Source organism: Heteronotia binoei, chromosome 1, assembly GCF_032191835.1.
Source record: "Heteronotia binoei isolate CCM8104 ecotype False Entrance Well chromosome 1, APGP_CSIRO_Hbin_v1, whole genome shotgun sequence".
Taxonomy (NCBI): Eukaryota; Metazoa; Chordata; class Lepidosauria; order Squamata; family Gekkonidae; genus Heteronotia; species Heteronotia binoei.
Genome location: NC_083223.1, coordinates 267,422,095 through 267,440,468, shown reverse-complemented (window position 1 = coordinate 267,440,468; position 18,374 = coordinate 267,422,095). Strand labels below are relative to the sequence as shown.

General features: G+C 49.3%; 1 protein-coding gene across 1 annotated transcript in view; it reads left to right on the top strand.

Annotated features, from left to right (window-relative positions):
- The window catches only part of CHRNB2 (cholinergic receptor nicotinic beta 2 subunit), a 60,293-nt gene extending 43,754 nt beyond the window's left edge, over positions 1-16,539 (top strand). Inside the window, exons 4-6 of the mRNA XM_060255438.1 lie at positions 10-119; positions 5,278-6,310; positions 16,355-16,539. Coding sequence (XP_060111421.1) covers positions 10-119; positions 5,278-6,310; positions 16,355-16,525 — 1,314 coding nt within the window. The 3' untranslated portion in view covers positions 16,526-16,539. The remainder of the gene's footprint in view (positions 1-9; positions 120-5,277; positions 6,311-16,354) is intronic.
- Positions 16,540-18,374: the final 1,835 nt, after the last annotated feature.

Sequence of the window (18,374 nt, the reverse complement as noted above, 5' to 3'; positions counted from 1 at the left end):
CTTCTGCAGGAATGGGAGGATTACCGCCTCACGTGGAACCCCGAGGACTTTGACGACATGAAGAAAGTGCGACTACCCTCCAAGCACATCTGGCTTCCAGACGTCGTGCTCTACAACAAGTAGGTCCCTGCAAACTCTCATTCCGCAGCCAGGATTTCCACTTGTGGATAGATCAGGGATGTAGCAGGGAAAGGGAACGGGCGCGGCAAGTAATAAGGTTTCACAGGAGATAAGACAGGGTCGCCATCCCCGGGATTCCTTTCTGAAGAACGGCTGAGGTCATTTGTGGCAGAATCCCTGTACACTTCCAAAGAAGCTGTGTGGTTTTCTAGAGTGTGTGGCCAGCGTTGTGCTGCACACATGCAATGTTGTCCTGGGAAAGAACGTACTCAATTTTCCTTGCAATTCCCACAATGTAGGAGGCACACAGTTTTTGGTGGGCTAAATTTCTTGCGAAGCTGCCATTGCTTCAAGGACGCCAACATTGCCTGTGGACTGTTGCAACTTTCTGGTCCTTATCCGCAGAGGTTATTGTCCTTATTTGCCTTCGACAGGACTGTTGTCACTTTCTATTCCTTATCCTTACGGGATTATTGTCCTTATTAGGGATGGGCACAGACCCGAACACCAAACAAAATCTGGCCCGGACTTTACCTCGTTCGAGGTTCGGACAGTTTGGTTCGAAAGTCACATGTTCGGATCGGGAAGTCTCCGAACTTTCTGCCTGGTTCGGAACTTCTTGTGCACTCTTGGCAAAAGAAACTCCACCCATGGAGTTTCGCACTGAAAAGTGGGTATGGGCGGGATATTTCCAGCCATCGAGGGACCAATAGTGACAGTCTGAAGCTGGCAGGCAAGTCTGCTTTCCAATGACAGGCATCGATCTGACTTCCTCAGGATGGGGAGGGGGGGAATGTATCTAATCACTGGAGGTGCATTTCTGAACTCTGTTTGCATTTGGGTTTTGCAAGTCTTGTTCTCCTTGCGTGTGAAGGAATATCTTTTGGTGGATTGAGGGGGGGAGGAATTACTGGGGTGATTGGAGAAACCTGTTGACTCTCCTGGCCTCTAGTCTATACAAACTGTCAGAGGGAAAGCATCACCTCTCTCTTTTTTCTCCTTTCCTTGCATTCAGAGTTACATTTCACCCCCCTCTCGCCCCGGCCGCCTTTTTCTTTGCTGTGAGGAGAGGGAAACACGGATAGATTTTTTTTTCTTTTAAAACATGTTTTTGATTTGATTTGGGGGTGGACTGTTCACTTTTGTGAGTTCTGAAAACCGCCCTTTCTCTGCATGCTGGCTGTGGGGTCCCCTTTCTGCTCCTCCAAAAAGCACCCTGTTTCTTCCTGCGTTGCTTGAGTCTCTGCCTGGGGGGTTTCCTCTCTCCTCTCCCACTCAGGCACCCAAACTACCTACAGATTTCTGGGGGGCTTGGCTAACTGCCCTCTTCCCTGGCTTTGGGGTCCCTTTTCTGCTCCTCCAAAAAAGCATCCTTTCTCATCTGCCACATATTCCCACACATTCCCTTAGCTAGTCCACCAGGGCCCCCTCCCACAGCTGTGCAGTGAGCCCCGGTTGCCAGGCTTGGTTGTCTCTGTCATCTTCCGAGGTAGGATGGAAGGCTTGGCCCCAATCAGTCCTCATGTCGCCAGGGCTGGGTGGCTGGTCCCAGGAAGACACAGCCACCTGCAGCCATGTGAGTGGTCCCTGGGGAGGTACTCTGGGAGTCTGAAGCCTGTAGCTTACCCAGGTCCACACTGTAATGTCTCAAAATGGTGCAGGACAACCCCCCCAAAAAAACAGTTTCCTGGAGACACTTTGCTTGGTGGTCTGCTACTTGGATCCCCCCAAATCTGACATTCGTGTAACATGTGGGCCATGAGGAGGGTCACCCCAGGGAGGAATTGTGTGCGTTGAAGGCCTCCAGCACACCCAGGTCAGTTTTTGTCACTCCTGAACCAGCAGAGGTGACATCCCTTTGAAAAGCATTGCACTGAATGACCTTTTTTTGGGGTCTGTAACTCAGCCCCCCAAAGTCCAATGTAGACCAAACTTGGTGGGTACATTGAAGAGAGTGATCTGGAGACAACCTGCCATTGTGGAACCCCAAAACCCTGTGTGGGGCTTTTTAAAAACCGGATTAGTTCACGAACCAAACTGTGGTTCGGTTTGTGAACTGGTCCGGGAACCAGTCCAGTTCTGTTCGTGAACTGAACCATCATTTTCTAGTCTGTGCCCATCCCTAGTCCTTATTTTCCCTTGGTAGGTCTGTAGCTACTTTCTGGTCCTTATCCTTAAGGGACTACTGTCTTATTGTCCTTACACTCCTTTAGTGGGACTGTTGCTACTTTCTGGTCCTTATCCTTAAGGGACTACTGTCCTTATTGTCCTTACACTCCTTTAGTGGGACTGTTAAGAAGAAGAACATAAGAGAAGCCATGCTGGATCAGGCCAACGGCCCATCAAGTCCAACACTCTGTGTCACACAGTGGCAAAAAATGTTATATACACACATACACTGTGGCTAATAGCCACTGATGGACCCGTGCTCCATATTTTTATCTAAACCCCTCTTGAAGGTGGCTATACTTGTGGCCGCCACCACCTCCTGTGGCAGTGAATTCCACATGTTAATCACCCTTTGGGTGAAGAAGTACTTCCTTTTATCCGTTTTAACCTGTCTGCTCAGCAATTTCATCGAATGCCCACGAGTTCTTGTATTGTGAGAAAGGGAGAAAAGTACTTCTTTCTCTACTTTCTCCATCCCATGCATTATCTTGTTAACTGTTGCTACTTTCTGGTCCTTATCCTTAAGGGACTACTGTCCTTATTGTCCTTACACTCCTTTAGTGGGACTGTTGCTACTTTCTGGTCCTTATCCTTAAGGGACTACTGCCCTTATTGTCCTTACACTCCTTTAGTGGGACTGTTGCTACTTTCTGGTCCTTATCCTTAAGGGACTACTGTCCTTATTGTCCTTACACTCCTTTAGTGGGACTGTTGCTACTTTCTGGTCCTTATCCTTAAGGGACTACTGTCCTTATTGTCCTTACACTCCTTTAGTGGGACTGTTGCTACTTTCTGGTCCTTATCCTTAAGGGACTACTGTCCTTATTGTCCTTACACTCCTTTAGTGGGACTGTTGCTACTTTCTGGTCCTTATCCTTAAGGGACTACTGTCCTTATTGTCCTTATTCTCCTTTAGTGGGACTGTTGCTACTTTCTGGTCCTTATCCTTAAGGGACTACTGTCCTTATTGTTCTTATTCTCCTTTAGTGGGGCTGTTGCTACTTTCTGGTCCGTATCCTTAAGGGACTACTGTCCTTATTTTCCTTACTCTCCTTTAGTGGGACTCTTGCTACTTTCTGGTCCTTATCCTTAAGGGACTACTATCCTTATTGTCCTTACTCTCCTTTAGTGGGACTGTTGCTACTTTCTGGTCCGTATCCTTAAGGGACTACTGTCCTTATTGTCCTTACACTCCTTTAGTGGGACTCTTGCTACTTTCTGGTCCTTATCCTTAAGGGACTACTGCCCTTATTGTCCTTACACTCCTTTAGTGGGACTGTTGCTACTTTCTGGTCCTTATCCTTAAGGGACTACTGTCCTTATTGTCCTTACACTCCTTTAGTGGGACTGTTGCTACTTTCTGGTCCGTATCCTTAAGGGACTACTGTCCTTATTGTCCTTACACTCCTTTAGTGGGACTGTTGCTACTTTCTGGTCCTTATCTTCAGGTGGTTACTTTCCCTGTATTCCTTATTTTCTTTTGAAAGTACTGCTGTGATTTTCCGGTTCTTTAAAGAACTACTGGTTTTGTTGTTCTTATTTGCCTTGGGAACCATCGCTATTCCTGGTCCTTATCTTCAGGGGATTACTCTCCTTAATGTCCTTATTTTCCATTGGCAGGACTGTTACGGCTTTCTGGTCCTTATCCTTGGGAAATTACTTTCTTTATTATCCATATTTGCCCTTGGGCAAATGCACATTAGCTTGAAGTGGCAGCACCAATGATGTGGAACGCCCTCCCAGAGGCCATGGGGCCCTGCGGGATCTCTCCCAATTCCGCAGGGCGTGCAAAACTGAAATTTTCCATCTGGCTTACAATATCTAAATGGGAGAGGGCTGCTACTTCTATGCTGCTGAGCAATCCCAGTTACAGGGAACTAGGACCACCAGAAGGACCACTATCACAAAAACAGAAGAAACTATGACATCGATATAATTTGAACATGGTAGAACAAAAGCGGTGATCCGCCTGTATAAAAATTTTTTCTGAGTAGCACCAACTATGTCGTTTTAATTGTTTAAGTTTTATTGTTTTGAAATTGCAATTTGAAATTGTTGTTCTAAAATTATCGTTAGCCACCCTGAGTCCACTTGTGGAGAGGGCAGGATAAAAGTCTAAAGTAGGGGTGTTAAACATGCAGTTCAGGGGCCGAACCAGGCCCCCAGAGGGCTTCTATCTGGCCCCCGAGCAACTGGCTTGTCTTCTGCTTCCTTCTCTCTATATCTTGCTTCCTTCTGCATAACAGCTTGCTTTGCAAGGTTTGCTCAATCACACAGCAGCTACAGAGCAAAACCTCTCTTTTCTCCATTGGCTGAGGCTCCTCCCTTGGGGAGGAAGGGGGGGAAGAATAGCTTGCTTTGCCAGACTCTCTCAGTCGCACAGCAGAGCTACTGAGCCAAGCCTCACTTCTTTCTATTGGCTGAGGCTCCTCCCCCCTCCTCGTCCCCTGGGGAAGGAAGGAAAGAGCCAGAGTTTCCCTTGCCCAGTTCCCTGGATCCTATGGGAGAAATACAAAGAAAGTAATGAATGCTAACATTTTAAGCATGTTTTAAGTTTTTTTAAAAAAAATAGGTGTATTTGTCTGTGTTCTTTATCAAATTTTCTCTCTCCTATCTGTGCTATCTAATCTTAAAATAGGTATACACGTGGCCCAACCCGGCATGGCCCGGCCAAACAAGGTCTCATTTATGTCAGATCCAGCCCTCATAACAAATGAGTTCGACACCCCTGGTCTAAAATAAATAAAAATAAAAAAGTACCAGATATTTTAACAGATGGATCTAACCGAGTTATTAACTAAACCTTGACACCCTACTTTGCTTCTTGACATATATTTCATTAAAGAAGGCTTGTGGTCAAAGGTTAAAAGGGTAATGCATGGCTAAAAAGAGGAAGGGTGTAGCTACCGGATCCACCCTTTCCTGCAAGGTGTATCTCTTCTTGCCCTTGTCGCCTCAATATAAACAGGGTTTCCTCCTCTCCTGCAGTGCCGATGGGATGTACGAAGTGTCTTTCTATTCCAACGCGGTGGTATCTTACGATGGCAGCATCTTCTGGCTCCCGCCTGCCATCTACAAGAGCGCCTGCAAAATCGAGGTGAAACACTTTCCCTTCGACCAGCAGAACTGCACCATGAAGTTCCGCTCGTGGACTTACGACCGCACGGAGATTGACCTGGTGCTGAAGAGCGAGGTGGCCAGCTTGGATGATTTCACACCCAGCGGCGAGTGGGATATCATCGCTCTGCCAGGACGGCGCAACGAGAACCCCAATGACTCTACTTACGTAGACATCACTTATGACTTCATTATCCGGCGCAAGCCCCTCTTCTACACCATCAACCTGATCATTCCTTGCATTCTCATCACCTCCTTGGCCATCCTCGTCTTCTACTTGCCCTCCGATTGCGGCGAGAAGATGACCCTCTGCATTTCGGTCCTGCTAGCCCTCACCGTTTTCCTGCTCCTTATCTCCAAAATTGTGCCCCCTACCTCGCTGGATGTGCCCCTGGTGGGCAAATACTTGATGTTCACCATGGTTCTGGTGACCTTCTCCATTGTCACCAGCGTCTGCGTGCTGAACGTGCACCACCGCTCGCCGACCACCCACACCATGCCGCCGTGGGTCAAAGTGGTTTTCCTGGAAAAACTGCCCACACTCCTCTTCATGAAGCAGCCGCGGCAGAACTGTGCCCGCCAGCGGTTGCGTCAGAGACGCCAGAACCAGGAACGTACCACCAGCAGCTTCTTCCGGCGAGACGGGGCGCATTCCTGCATGCGTTACTTCAATCCTGCCACCGTGACTAAGCTGGGGACAGGAAACAACGGTAACGGCGGTGGCGGCGGCAGCAGTGGCGGCAGCAGCAGACCTTTCACAGAAACATCCGATGGGGTCAACGGTTTCCGAGACAGGCCGGGTCAAGCGGTGCCACCCGGTCACTGCTGTTGCGGTCTGGAGGAAGCTGTGGATGGAGTCCGTTTCATTGCAGACCACATGAAAAGCGAGGACGACGACCAGAGTGTGAGTAGAGCCACGGGTGGGAGCGAGGGGTGGTCTTTGCGGTCTATCTTGGCACACAGAGCTGTTCTCAGCAAGAAGCTGCAGTTCCGTGGGTCTGAGCATTGAGCCTGGGGAGACGAGACGAAACCTGGAATGCTGAACGACTTATTTAGAAGAAAGCAGAAGTCAAGTCGCAGCTTGAAGACCGAAAAAGGTTTTATTCATAACGTAAGCTTTCGTGTGCTAAAAGCACACTATTTCAGACGAGGGGATCAGGTCCAGTGGGCACATTGAACCTTCGTACATCCCAAACTGGCTATAATGTATGGATTGATGTTGAGAAGTAAATTAGGTGGATAAGAACAAGGAAATACATGTCCTTTTTTTGATTTACCTAGGCTTGCAGAAGCACTAATTGACAGGCAACTTTTATTATCTTTGATGGTTATCCAGACCAAATGGCCTTCTAAATTGTCACATTGTTCCACCGTGTGATCCCAGCCAGTTTGCCCTCTTAATCCACAAACTGCATGTATTTCAGCCCACTGTACCTGATCCCCCCCGTCTGAAGAAGTGTGCTTTTAGCACACGAAAGCTTACGTTCTGAATAAAACTTTGTTGGTCTTAAAGGTACAACTCGACTCCTGCTTTGTTCTGCTGCTTCAGACCAACACAGCTGCCCACTTGGATCTATCTTCTTATTTAGAAGACCGAGATTTAGCTTCAGTAGCACTTTGCAGACCAACCAGATTTCTGGTCTGTAAGCTCGGGAGGAGAGGCAGCACGGTATACATAGTCCCATCTTGTCATATCTCAGCAACTAAACCACATCAGCCCTGGTTAGTACTGGAATGGGAGATCTTCAAGGACGACTGCAGAGCAGGAGTGGCAAAACTTGCTAAATATAAGAGCCATGTAGAATAAACGTCAGATGTCATGTTTGAGAGCCACAAGACATGAATGTCAGATGTTGGAAGGCTGCAAGACATGATGTTAGATGTTGAAGGAAGGGAGGAAGGGGGGGAGGGAGAGAGGAAGGGAGGGAGGGAGGGAGGAAAGAAAGAAAGAAAGAAAGAAAGAAAGAAAGAAAGAAAGAAAGAAAGAAAGAAAGAAAGAAAGAAAGAAAGAAAGAAAGAAAGAAAGAGAGAGAGAGAGAGAGAGGGAGGGAGGGTGGGAGGGAGGGAGGAAGGAAAGAAAGGAGGGAGGGAGGGTGGGAGGAAGAAAAGAAGGAAGGGAGGGAGGGAGGAAGGAAGGAAGGAAGGAAGGAAGGAAGGAAGGAAGGAAGGAAGGAAGGAAGGAAGGAAGGAAGGAAGGAAGGAAGGAGGCAAATAGGTTGGGAGGGAGAGAGAGGTTGAAAGAAACCACCTTTAACTTTAAATGCATTCTCCAAGCTGCCAGCTGGTTGGGCTAGGAGAAGTGGTTTAAAGAGAGAAATGCCGTCTCCAAGCTGGCCGACAGGGTGGTGGGGGTTTGGAGAGCTGCAGTATATGTGTGAAAGAGCCACTTGGGGCTCCTGAGCCACACTTTGGCCACCCCTGCTACAGAGGAAGACAACTGCCAATCAACTCTGCTTCTCCCTTGCCTCTAAAGCCCCTGCTGGGGTCGCCATAATCCAGTTGCGACTTATGTGCATCTAGGATTCCTTGGCAGCCTAACAGCCCAGCCCAGCCCAGCTTAGCCTGGCCTGATCTCGTCCGAGTTTGGGAGCTAAACAGGGTTGGCCACAGCCAGTACTTGGATGAGAGACCACCAAGGAAGGCTCTGCAGAGGAAAGCAATGGCCGACCCCTTCTGCTTCTCCCTTGCCTCAAAGGCCCCTTCCTGGGGCTGCCATAAGTCAACCATGACTTGAGGGCTCTTTTAGGGTTGCCAAGTCCAATGCAAGAAATATCTGGGGACTTTGGGGGTGGAGCCAGGAGACATAGGAGGTGGAGCCAGGAGCAAGGTTGTGACAAGCATAATTAAAGGGACCGTGCTCCTTTTAAATCCTTCCATAGGAAATAATGGATAGGGGCACCTTCTTTTGGGGCTCATAGAATTGGACCCGCAGGTCCAATGCTTTTGAAACTTGGAGGGGATCTTGTGGAAGAGGCACTGGATGCTATCTGAAGGTTTGGTGCCTCTATCTGAAGGTTTGGTGCCTCTGGTTGCCTCTCAGAGAGAGTCACCGTCCTCCTAATTTGAAAAGCCTATGGGCAGCAGTACTGGCTGAAGACCAGTGTGGGGAACTGATGGGAAAACCTCCAATGTTTCTCTGGCTGTAGACACTGTAGGTGAGACTCAGTGATTGAATTAAAAGGTCAATGCACTTTTAAATCTGAACGAGTTTATTTTCAGTACGTGAAACAAATTTCACGTGTGCGATTTATCTGGAGTATGCCTCCTAAACAGAAAAAGGCAGGTCCAGAACAGCCACTCATGCAAAGATGCAACAGGCAGCCTCTTCAGAGGATAGGTAGTTCTACTATATCCTTTGCATATGGAGCAGAGGGATTGTTTTAAGAACATAAGAGAAGCCAGGTTGGATCAGGCCAATGGCCCATTCAGTCCAACACTCTGTATCACACAGAGGCCAATATATATTAGTGGCTAATAGCCACTAATGGACCTCTGTTCCATATTTTTATCCAATCCCCTCTTGAAGGTGGCCATGCTTGCAGCCGCCACCACCTCCTGTGGCAGTGAATTCAGCATGTTAATCACCCTTTGGATGAAGAAGTACTTCCTTTTATCCGTTTTAACCTGACTGCTCAGCAATTTCATCGAATGCCCACGAGTTCTTGTATTGTGAGAAAAGGAGAAAAAGACTTCTTTCTCTACTTTCTCCATCCCATGTATAATCTTGTAAACCTCTATCATGTCACCCCACAGTCGACGTTTCTCCAAGCTAAAGAGTCCCAAGCGTTTCAACCTTTCTTCATAGGGAAAGTGTTCCAGCCCTTTAATCATTCTAGTTGCCCTTTTCTGGACTTTCTCCAATGCTATAATATCCTTTTTGAGGTGCGGCGACCAGAACTGCACACAGTACTCCAAATGAGACCGCACCATCGATTTATACAGGGGCATTATGATACTGATATCCTATCCTCTGAAGAGGCTGCCTGTTGCATCTTTGCATGAGTGGCTGTTCTGGACCTGCCTTTTTCAATTCCCTTCCTAATAATTCCCAGCATGGCGTTGGCCTTTTTTATTGCAATCGCACACTGTCTTGACATTGTTAGACCGAATGCAGACAGGCAGCAATTGCCAGCCCCCCCGACAGAGGCCAATTGGAAGGAGATAAAGGCCAGCATGGTAACTAACGCAGAGATGCAACAAGGTGCCTCTTCTGAGAGCAGGTAATTTGATTGAATCTCTGTTCTGAAAAAAAGACTACACCAGGGGTGGCCAAACTTGATTAACGTAAGAGCCACATAGAATAAATGTCAGATGTTTGAGAGCCTCAGGACATGAACATCAAATATTGGAGAGCTGCAAGACAGGGAGGGAGGGAAGAAAGGTGGAAAGGAAGCAAAGAAATGGGGGGAGAGAGGCGGAAAGAAAGCAATTTTAAGTTTAAATGCATTCTTCAAGCTGACTTGAAAAAATGATCTACTCTGTACAAGCCAGCCAAGAAGAAGAAGATGAAGATACTGGATTTATATCCCGCCCTCCACTCTGAAGAGTCTCAGAGCGGCTCACAATCTCCCTTCCCTTCCTCCCCCACAAAAGACACCTTGTGAGGTGGGTGGGGCTGAGAGGGCTCTCACAGCAGCTGCCCTTTCAAGGACAACCTCTGCCAGAGCTATGGCTGACCCAAAGCCATGCTAGCAGGTGCAATTGGAGGAGTGGGGACTCAAACCCGGCTCTCCCAGATAAGAGTCCGCACACTTAACCACTACACCAAACTGGCTCTCCACACCAAACTGGCTCTCCAGGCAGTGGGGGCTTCAAGAGCCACACAGTGTGTGTGAAAGAGCCACATGTGGCTCCCGAGCCACAGTCTGGCCACCCCTGGACTACATGCTCTGTAACAGAGATAACGATGACCTGAACAGGTCAGGACAGGGCATCGCTCAGTGATGCAGTAGGAAGCCTCCTTTCTTTGGGCGTGCAGCAGACTCCCAGCAAGCAAGCCTCTTTGAGCACATCAGTCTACCCTGCCAATCATTTCGGAATTAGTGATGGGGAGCACAGATGGAAAACCAGCTGGGTCGTTTGAATTCCTCACTCTGCTGGCATGAACAGCTGTAAGAGGGAACTGGGCTGCTTATCTGAAATGTTCATGCCAAGAGAAGGAGGATTTTGTTTTTTCCTGCTTCGGCAGGAGCCAGCTGCCAAACGTCGACTTCTGTCACCTTTGCTGGCTACACTGACCCCATGTATGTAGCTTCCCTACTTAAACAGACAAGGAGTGGATGATAGCAGTAGCCCAGAGATGTCAAACATGCGGCCCAGGGGCCAAATCAGGCCCCCGAGCAACTGGCTGTCATCTGCTTCCTTCTCCTTCTCTCTTGCTTCCTTCTGCATAACGGCTTGCTTTGCCAGGCTTGCTCAATCACAAAAGAGCTACAGAACAAAACCTCTCTTTTTTTTCCGTTGGCTGAAGCTCCTCCCTTGGGGAGGCAGAGCTTGTTTTGCCAGGCTCTCTCAATCGCACAGTAGAACTACTGAGCTAAGCCTCTCTCCATTCTGTTGGCTGAGGCCCCCTCTCCTCAATCTCCTGAGGAAGGAAATAAAGACCCAGAGCTTCCTTTGCCCAGTTCCCTGGATTCCATGGGAGAAGTACAAAGAAAGCACCTTCAAGACCGAGTGCTATTGTTTTAAGTTTTTTTAAATCTTTAATTGTGTTTGTCTGTGCTCTTTATAAAGTTTGTATCTCTCTCCTAGTCTTAAATAGGCACACACATGGCCCGGCACAAAAAGGTCTCATTTATGTCAGATCCGGCCCTCATAACAAATGAGTTCGACGCCCCTGCATAGCCACCCGCCATTAAAAGCCATTCACTGTAGACTGGCATTGTACAGAAGCCTGTATTTCAGATCCTTTATTGTGTGCCTCGCAGAACAATCACTTTCCACTGCAAAACTTCCCTTCTTTTTTTTGCTCATTCTACAGATCGTTTCAGAGGGAAGCCAGGTTGGTCTGCAGTAGAACAGCTCCATCTGAGTCCAGTTGACCCTTAGAGACCAGCAAGAAGGGCTTTTGTTGTAGCAGGAGCTCCTTTGCATATTAGGCCACGCACCCCGGATGTAGCCAATCCTCCAAGAGCTTACAGGGCTCTTTTTACAGGGCCTCCTGTAAGCTCCAGAAGGATTGGCTACATCAGGGGGCGTGGCCTAATAGGCAAAGGAGCTCCTGCTAGAATTCCATCTCTGGGCTGCACCCCCCCTGATGTAGCCAATCCTCCAAGAGCTTACAGGGCTCTTCTTACAGGGCCTACTGTAAACTCTTGGAGGATTGGCTACATCAAGGGGGTGTGGCTAATATGCAAAGGAGTTCCTGCTACAAAAAAAGCCCTGTCAACAAGATTTTGGGAGGGGGGTGGATGAGATTTCAAGAGCCTAAGTTCCCTTCAGAGAGAGAGAGAGAGGGAGACGGAGCAATTTCACACTAGACTTTTAATCCTGGTTTAACCCTGTCCCCAAGCTGACATTCTACACTAAAATCATAGACCGATTTCGCACTCACCTTACGCCGCTCTCACGTTCATCTTCTCAGCGCCGCTTCTTTCCGATTTCCCACTATCTGCCCCAGGCCCGCAGCAAGCATCGCCATTTTTGTGCAGCAAACAGAAACTAGTTTCCTGTGTGAAAACTCCGAAGCTTGATGCAACCCCAGGGCAGATAGTGGGAAATCAGAGGGAAGCCGCACTGAGAAGACGAATGTGGGAGCGGCGCGAGTGCAAAATCGGTCATGGTTTCTCTGATTCTACTGTAGAATGTCAGTTCGGGGACAGAGTTAAACCAGGATTAAAGGTCTAGTGCGAAATTGGTCAGAGAGAGTGAGAGAGCTTGATGTCGAGGTTAAGAGCAGCAGGATTCTAATCTGGAGAACTGAGTTTGATTCCCCACTCCTTCTCCACATGCAGCCAGCTGGGTGACCTTGGGTCAGTCGTAATTCTGTCAGACCTGTTCTCTGAAGAAGAAGAAGAAACGATAAGAGACCATTTCAACACTAACCTTGCTCTGCGCCAGGCTTGTGTTTCTCTCTGGAGCAAGCTAGCGATTTTGCACCAGCTGCTCCGCACTGCCATTTTGTGCCAGGGCAACCCGCGATTTGCCGTGTGGCAGCGTAACCCTGTTTTTTTTTCAGGTTTACGCTGCCACGCGGCAAGTCACAAGTCAGAGCAAAGTTAGTGTGAAAACGGTCTGGATTTATCCCCAGCCTTCGCTCGGAGTCTCAGAGCAGCTCACAATCTCCTTTCCCTGTGAGGTAGGTGGGGCTGAGAGAGCTCTCCCAGAAGCTGCCTTTTCAAAGACAGCTCTGCTAGAGGTGTGGCTGACTTGAGGCCATTCCAGCAGGTGCAAGTGGAGGAGAGGGAATCAAACCCGGTTCTCCCAAATAAGAGTCCGCGCGCTTAACCACTACCCCAAACTGGCTCTCTCAGCCCCACCTTCCTCACAGGGTGTCTGTTGTGGGGAATGGAAGGGAAAGGAGATTGTAAGATGCTTTTGAAACTCCGATGGAAAGGGGGGGGGTATAAATCCCATCTCTTCTTTTCTTCTTCATCAGATACTATAACTGACAAAGGAAACGTTGACTTTCGAATGCTCGCACCCTGAAAATCTTGTGGGTCTCTTCTTTTTTTGGGGGAGGTATATTTTTGCAGGGGTAGAATTCTATCAGGAGCTCCTTTTTCACATTAGGCCACACACCCCTGATGTAGCCAATCCTCCAAGAGCTTGCAAAAAAGAGCCTTGTAAGCTCTTGGAGGATTGCCTACAGTAGGGGTGTGTGGCCTAATATGCAAAGGAGCTCCTGCTAGAATTCCACCCCTGTATTTTTTGTATGTGTGTGTTTGTGCGTATGGAAGTCATGGTGACCTCAGCTGACTGACCCCTACTGGGGGCCAGGAGGATATTCGGAAAGATGGTCGAATAAAGCCTCCCCCCCCCCCGCTTCCGCTGGCCCTTTGCTGGCCTTGAAGTGAGCTTTCCTTTTCAATCGGCAAGCTAGTCCGACCTTGTCAGATCTCGGAAGCTAAGGAGGGTCAGCCCTCATTTGTATTTGGACGGGAGACCACCAAGGAAGCCCAGGGTTGCTACGCAGAGGAAGGAAGTGGCAAAACCACATCTGAATGTCTTTTGCCTTGAAAACCTCACAAAGGTCATTATCACCAACTGTGACTGGATGGCACTTGTCACCGTTGTCCCCTCTACGCCAGGGGTGTCAAACATGCAGCCCGGGGGCCGAATCAGGCCCCTGGAGGGCTCCTATCAGGCCCCTGAGCAACTGGCTCTTGTCTACTTCCTTCTCCCTCTCGCTTCCTTCTGCATCTCAGCTCGCTTTGCAAGGCTTGCTCAATCGCACAGGAGCTACAGAGCAAAACCTCCATTTGCTCCATTGGCTGAGGCTCCTCCCCCTCCTGGTTCCCTGGAGAGGGAGGGAAAGAGCCAGAGCTTCCTTTGCCCAGTTCCCTGGATCCCATGGGAGAGAGACAAAGAAAGCACCTTTAAGACCAACAAGTGCTAATGTTTTTAAGCATGTTTTAGAGTTGGGATTTTAAATATATATATATTTAGTCGTGTTTGTCTATGTCCTTTAAAAAGTTTTTATCTCTGCTACCTAATCTCAAATAGGTACGCACATGACCCGGCCTGACAAGGTCTCATTTATGTCAGATTCGACCCTCATAACAAATGAGTTCGACACCCCTGCTCTAAGCTGAGTTAGCGTGAGCTAGCTCACAGATTTTTCGCCTCCAGCTCACACATTTTTGTCTTCGCTCAGGAAGGATGACCCCAGAGCGTATCAATTTCATGCCAGCAGCTCACAAAGTAGAATTTTTGCTCACAAGACTCTGCAGCTTAGAGGGAACGTTGGTTGCCACCACCACAAAGGGAGACCTCTGGAGCCAAAATACCCTCCGCAAAGAAACAGATGTGGGTATGCGTGTCCCAGTTTCTCCATTCTAAAACACCTCAGGAAAATTGATCCCTGCTGCAGGGTAGACTAATCAAATAACGGCGTAGCCAATTTCTTTCAATCTGGCAGGCCGACTACAAAAGAAACGTAGCAAAGGGTCCCTAACCTGGTACAGAGAGGCTGTAAAAAGACATTTCATCCGCCAAAATCACTTGCAGGGAGACGCATGACTCCCCCCCCCCACCCCCAATCTACCACATCACGCCAGTGCAGTGAGTCAGAGATCGTTGTCCTTTGCTGACCCCTCTCTTTCCCCTCCGCCACCCAAACTGTGCGGCAGGCCGCGTCTGCAAACCTCCAGAATCGATATTTCACTTCTGCTCGGCTGGAGCTCGGTGTTGAAGGCCCATGAAAAATTCATGCGTGGGGAGGTGTGTGGGTGTGCGCAGGGAAGGGGGGGGGGGAGCAGGCTGAGAGGAATAGGCTTCTCTTCTTGGTAACGTGTAGGTCAAGCTTACTGGCAACCACGGTCTCTTCCCACAGCGTAAGGTGGTGACGGATCAGGAGCTGTCCAATACTTCCCTTCCCCCGTAATTTGACACCCAGACCTCAGTCAGCTTCACTCCCCCCCCCCCAAGAAAAAACAACCCCCAAATCACTCCATAACCTTTCAGGCCTTGCCAAATCTCCCCCTCCCCTCCTTGGGTGGTACAGTTGTTTTGCGGATGCTGAGGAAACGGGAGCCAAGTTTTAAGTGGTCGCCATAGGAACCGGGAACGGAAACAGCTGGCTGATGGGAAGGCCTCAGGCAGCCCTGTGAGATTGCCGTTCTTGGCCAAGCTATGAGCAACTTGGGGAGTGAGGGGAGGCTCTGTTCAGTATGCGCATTGTGGACAATGTCAAGGATGCCAGCCTCCAGGGGGGACCTGGAGGTCTCTGGAATCACAGCTCATCTCCGGGCTACAGAGATCAGTTCCTCTGGAGAAAATGGATGCTTTGGAGGGTGGACTCTCTGTGGCATTGTACCCTGCTGAAGTTCCTGTCCTCCCCAGGCTCCACACCAAAATTCCTCCCAAAAGTTTCCCAACATGGATCTGGTAACCCTACCGCCCCAGCCTCTGCCAGTGGCCGGTGGGGGAGCAGACCTGGAGTACTGGTGTAACTCTAGCAGGAGCTCCTTTGCATATTAGGCCACACCCTCTGATGTAGCCAATCCTCCAAGAGCTTACAAGGCTCTTTTTTTGTAAGCTCTTGGAGGATTGGCTACATCAGGGGTGTGTGGCTCCCAGATGGCCATCTAGCCTCTGTTTGAAATCCTCCAAAGGAGGAGAGACTGCCACCTCCCGAGGAAGGTGAGGGGTCTGGAGACCGAGTCCTATGAAGAAAGGTTGAAGGAGCTGGGCATGTTTAGCCTGGAGAGGAGGCGGCTGAGAGGTGATAGGATCACCATCTTCAAGTCCTTGAAGGGCTGTCATCTAGAGGATGGGGTGGAATAGTTTCCTGTGGCCCCGGAAGGTAGGACCAGAACCAACGGGTTGAAATTGAATCAGAAGAGTTTCCGGCTCAACATTAGGAAGAACTTCCTGACCGTTAGAGCGGTTCCTCAGTGGAACAGGCTTCCTCAGGAGGTGGTGGGCTCTCCTTCCTTGGAGGTTTTTCAACAGAGGCTAGATGGCCATCTGACAGCAATGAGGATCCTGTGAATTTAGGGGGAGGTGTTTGTGAGTTTCCTACATTATGCAGGGGGTTGGACTAGATGACCCTGATTTATAAAAAGGTTCTGTTATTATTCATAAAAGGATTCATCACCTCACATGATCTGGACGCTGATCAGTTCCAGCTCTCTCAGAGCAGTTCTCTCAGAGCTCTCTCACCCTTACCTACCTCACAGGGTGTCTGTTGTGGGGAAAGAAAGGGAAGGGGATTGTAAGCCACTCTGAGGTTCTGAGTGAAGGATGGGGCATAAATCCAATCTCTTCTTCTTGTTCCCCTGTCCAGGTGAGCGAGGACTGGAAGTACGTAGCCATGGTGATCGACCGCCTCTTCCTGTGGATCTTCGTCTTCGTCTGCGTCTTCGGCACCATCGGCATGTTCCTGCAGCCGCTCTTCCAAAACTACACCTCCAACTCTCTGCTGCAGTTGAACCATGGGGTTCCCGGCTCCAAATAGCAGGGGGGGCGGGGTTCCCCCTTCTCTTCTCTGGCAGCCCTCTGTGGAGAAGAGACACCCTGCTGGACCTTTCAAGGGGCTGTCGAGATGGGCCCTCCCTTCCTTTGGATCTTGCTTTAGTTCCAGGAACGAAGCCTGTCTGGAGAAGGGGGAACCCGCAAAGAAAGACAGTGCCGAACGGCTGTGGTGCGTATCAGTACCTAGCGAAAGGACGCAGGGACATCTCCAAAGTTTCCGAACGGCTCTCGCAAGGCATTCGTCAAAGGCTGAACGGCGGCTTCTGTGGTGGTCTTGCTGCCACGTGCGCATTCTGAAAGAGGACTCTAGCTTCCCCATTCCCCCCTACGCCCAGGCTTGTGCCAATTCTGGGGTACCAGCTCCCAAACTCAGGGATTTAAAAGAAAAATACCCTACATATTTCAAGAAAACAGCAACCGGGTTGCATAGGGCAGGCCTCTGCCCCTTGATACAGCTCCATACCAGTTCTGGTGACGGCAACAGCTATCTTTATGGTGGCTTCACCAAAGGGGCATTTAGTTGCCCCCCCCCCAGGGAGTCTAGGGGGCTCCCCTCCGTTCCTGTGAGGCGATCGGGAAAACTGCAAGGTAAGAGGGGGTGGGGGAAGAGACCACCTGTCTGCTCCATCCCATCCCTTTCGTTTCTTCCATCGCCCTGACCAGATTAATGCCAAGGCGACCCTTACCGGAGTCTGCTCTCGGAGGAACAGAGAGGAGGGCTCCAGTCTCCCAGGAACAGATAATTTCTCCACCAGACGACCAGCGGCCTCGGCAGAGAGACCAAAGCATTCTCACCACATAGCATTTGACTGTGTCCCCCCCCTTTCCCCGCAGCCAACGCTGTCACAGTTAAAACCAATAAAATAGGTCACATAGAAGGAACGTGGTCGTCATTTCGGGTGAGGGAAGGAAAACTGGCAAACTGCGGAGGGGCATTGGGAAACCCTGCTGAGGGACACTCATTTTGTGACTGAGGTTAGTGAGCGAGAGCCAGTTTGGTGTAGTTAAGTGGTTAAGTGTGCAGATTCTTATCTGGGAGAACCAGTTTTGATTCCCCACTCCTCCACTTGCACCTGCTGGAATGGCCCTCTCAGCCCCACCCATCTCACAGGGTGTCTGTTGTGAGGGGAGAAGATATAGAGAAGATTGTAAGCCGCTCTGAGTCTCTGATTCAGAGAGAAGGGCGGGATATAAATCTGCAGTCTTCTCCTCCTCCTCAATACTCCCTCTAAGCTATGGAGGCTTGTGAGCAAAAATTCTACTTCACGAGCTACTGGCATTAAAGTGGGAAGTGACTGCAGAAATTAGTTTGCTCTGAGGCCATTTTTCCTGAGCTAAGACAAAAATGTGTGAGCCGGAGGCTAAAAAGCTGTGAACTAGCTCACACTTACAGGGATTGCTACTCATGACCACACAGAAATGCATAGATATGGCCATTCGTTCTGAAGATCTTGGCTTTTAAAGCTTTTGATTTCAGTTTCTAGTCCTCAATACTGAGAAAATTCCTGAAAACATGGAAAGGGATATAGAGTATGGACTTGGAGGGGGGTGGGGAGCAGAAAGGGGTCAAGAGTGTAAGACAAGGGTCCCCCTACCTTTTTCAGCCTGTGGCCACCTTTGGAAATCTGAGCCAGGATGGCGAGTGCAGCCACTAAATGGCCGCCACAGCTTATCTTCAGTCGCACAGTGTACTGTGGTGGCAATCTGCTTCCAAAGTAGGGTTGCCAAGTCCAATTAAAGAAAAATCTGGGGACTTTGGGGGTGGAGCCAGGAGACTTTGGGGGTGGAGCCAAGAACAAGGATGTGACAAGCATAATTGAACTCCAAGGGAG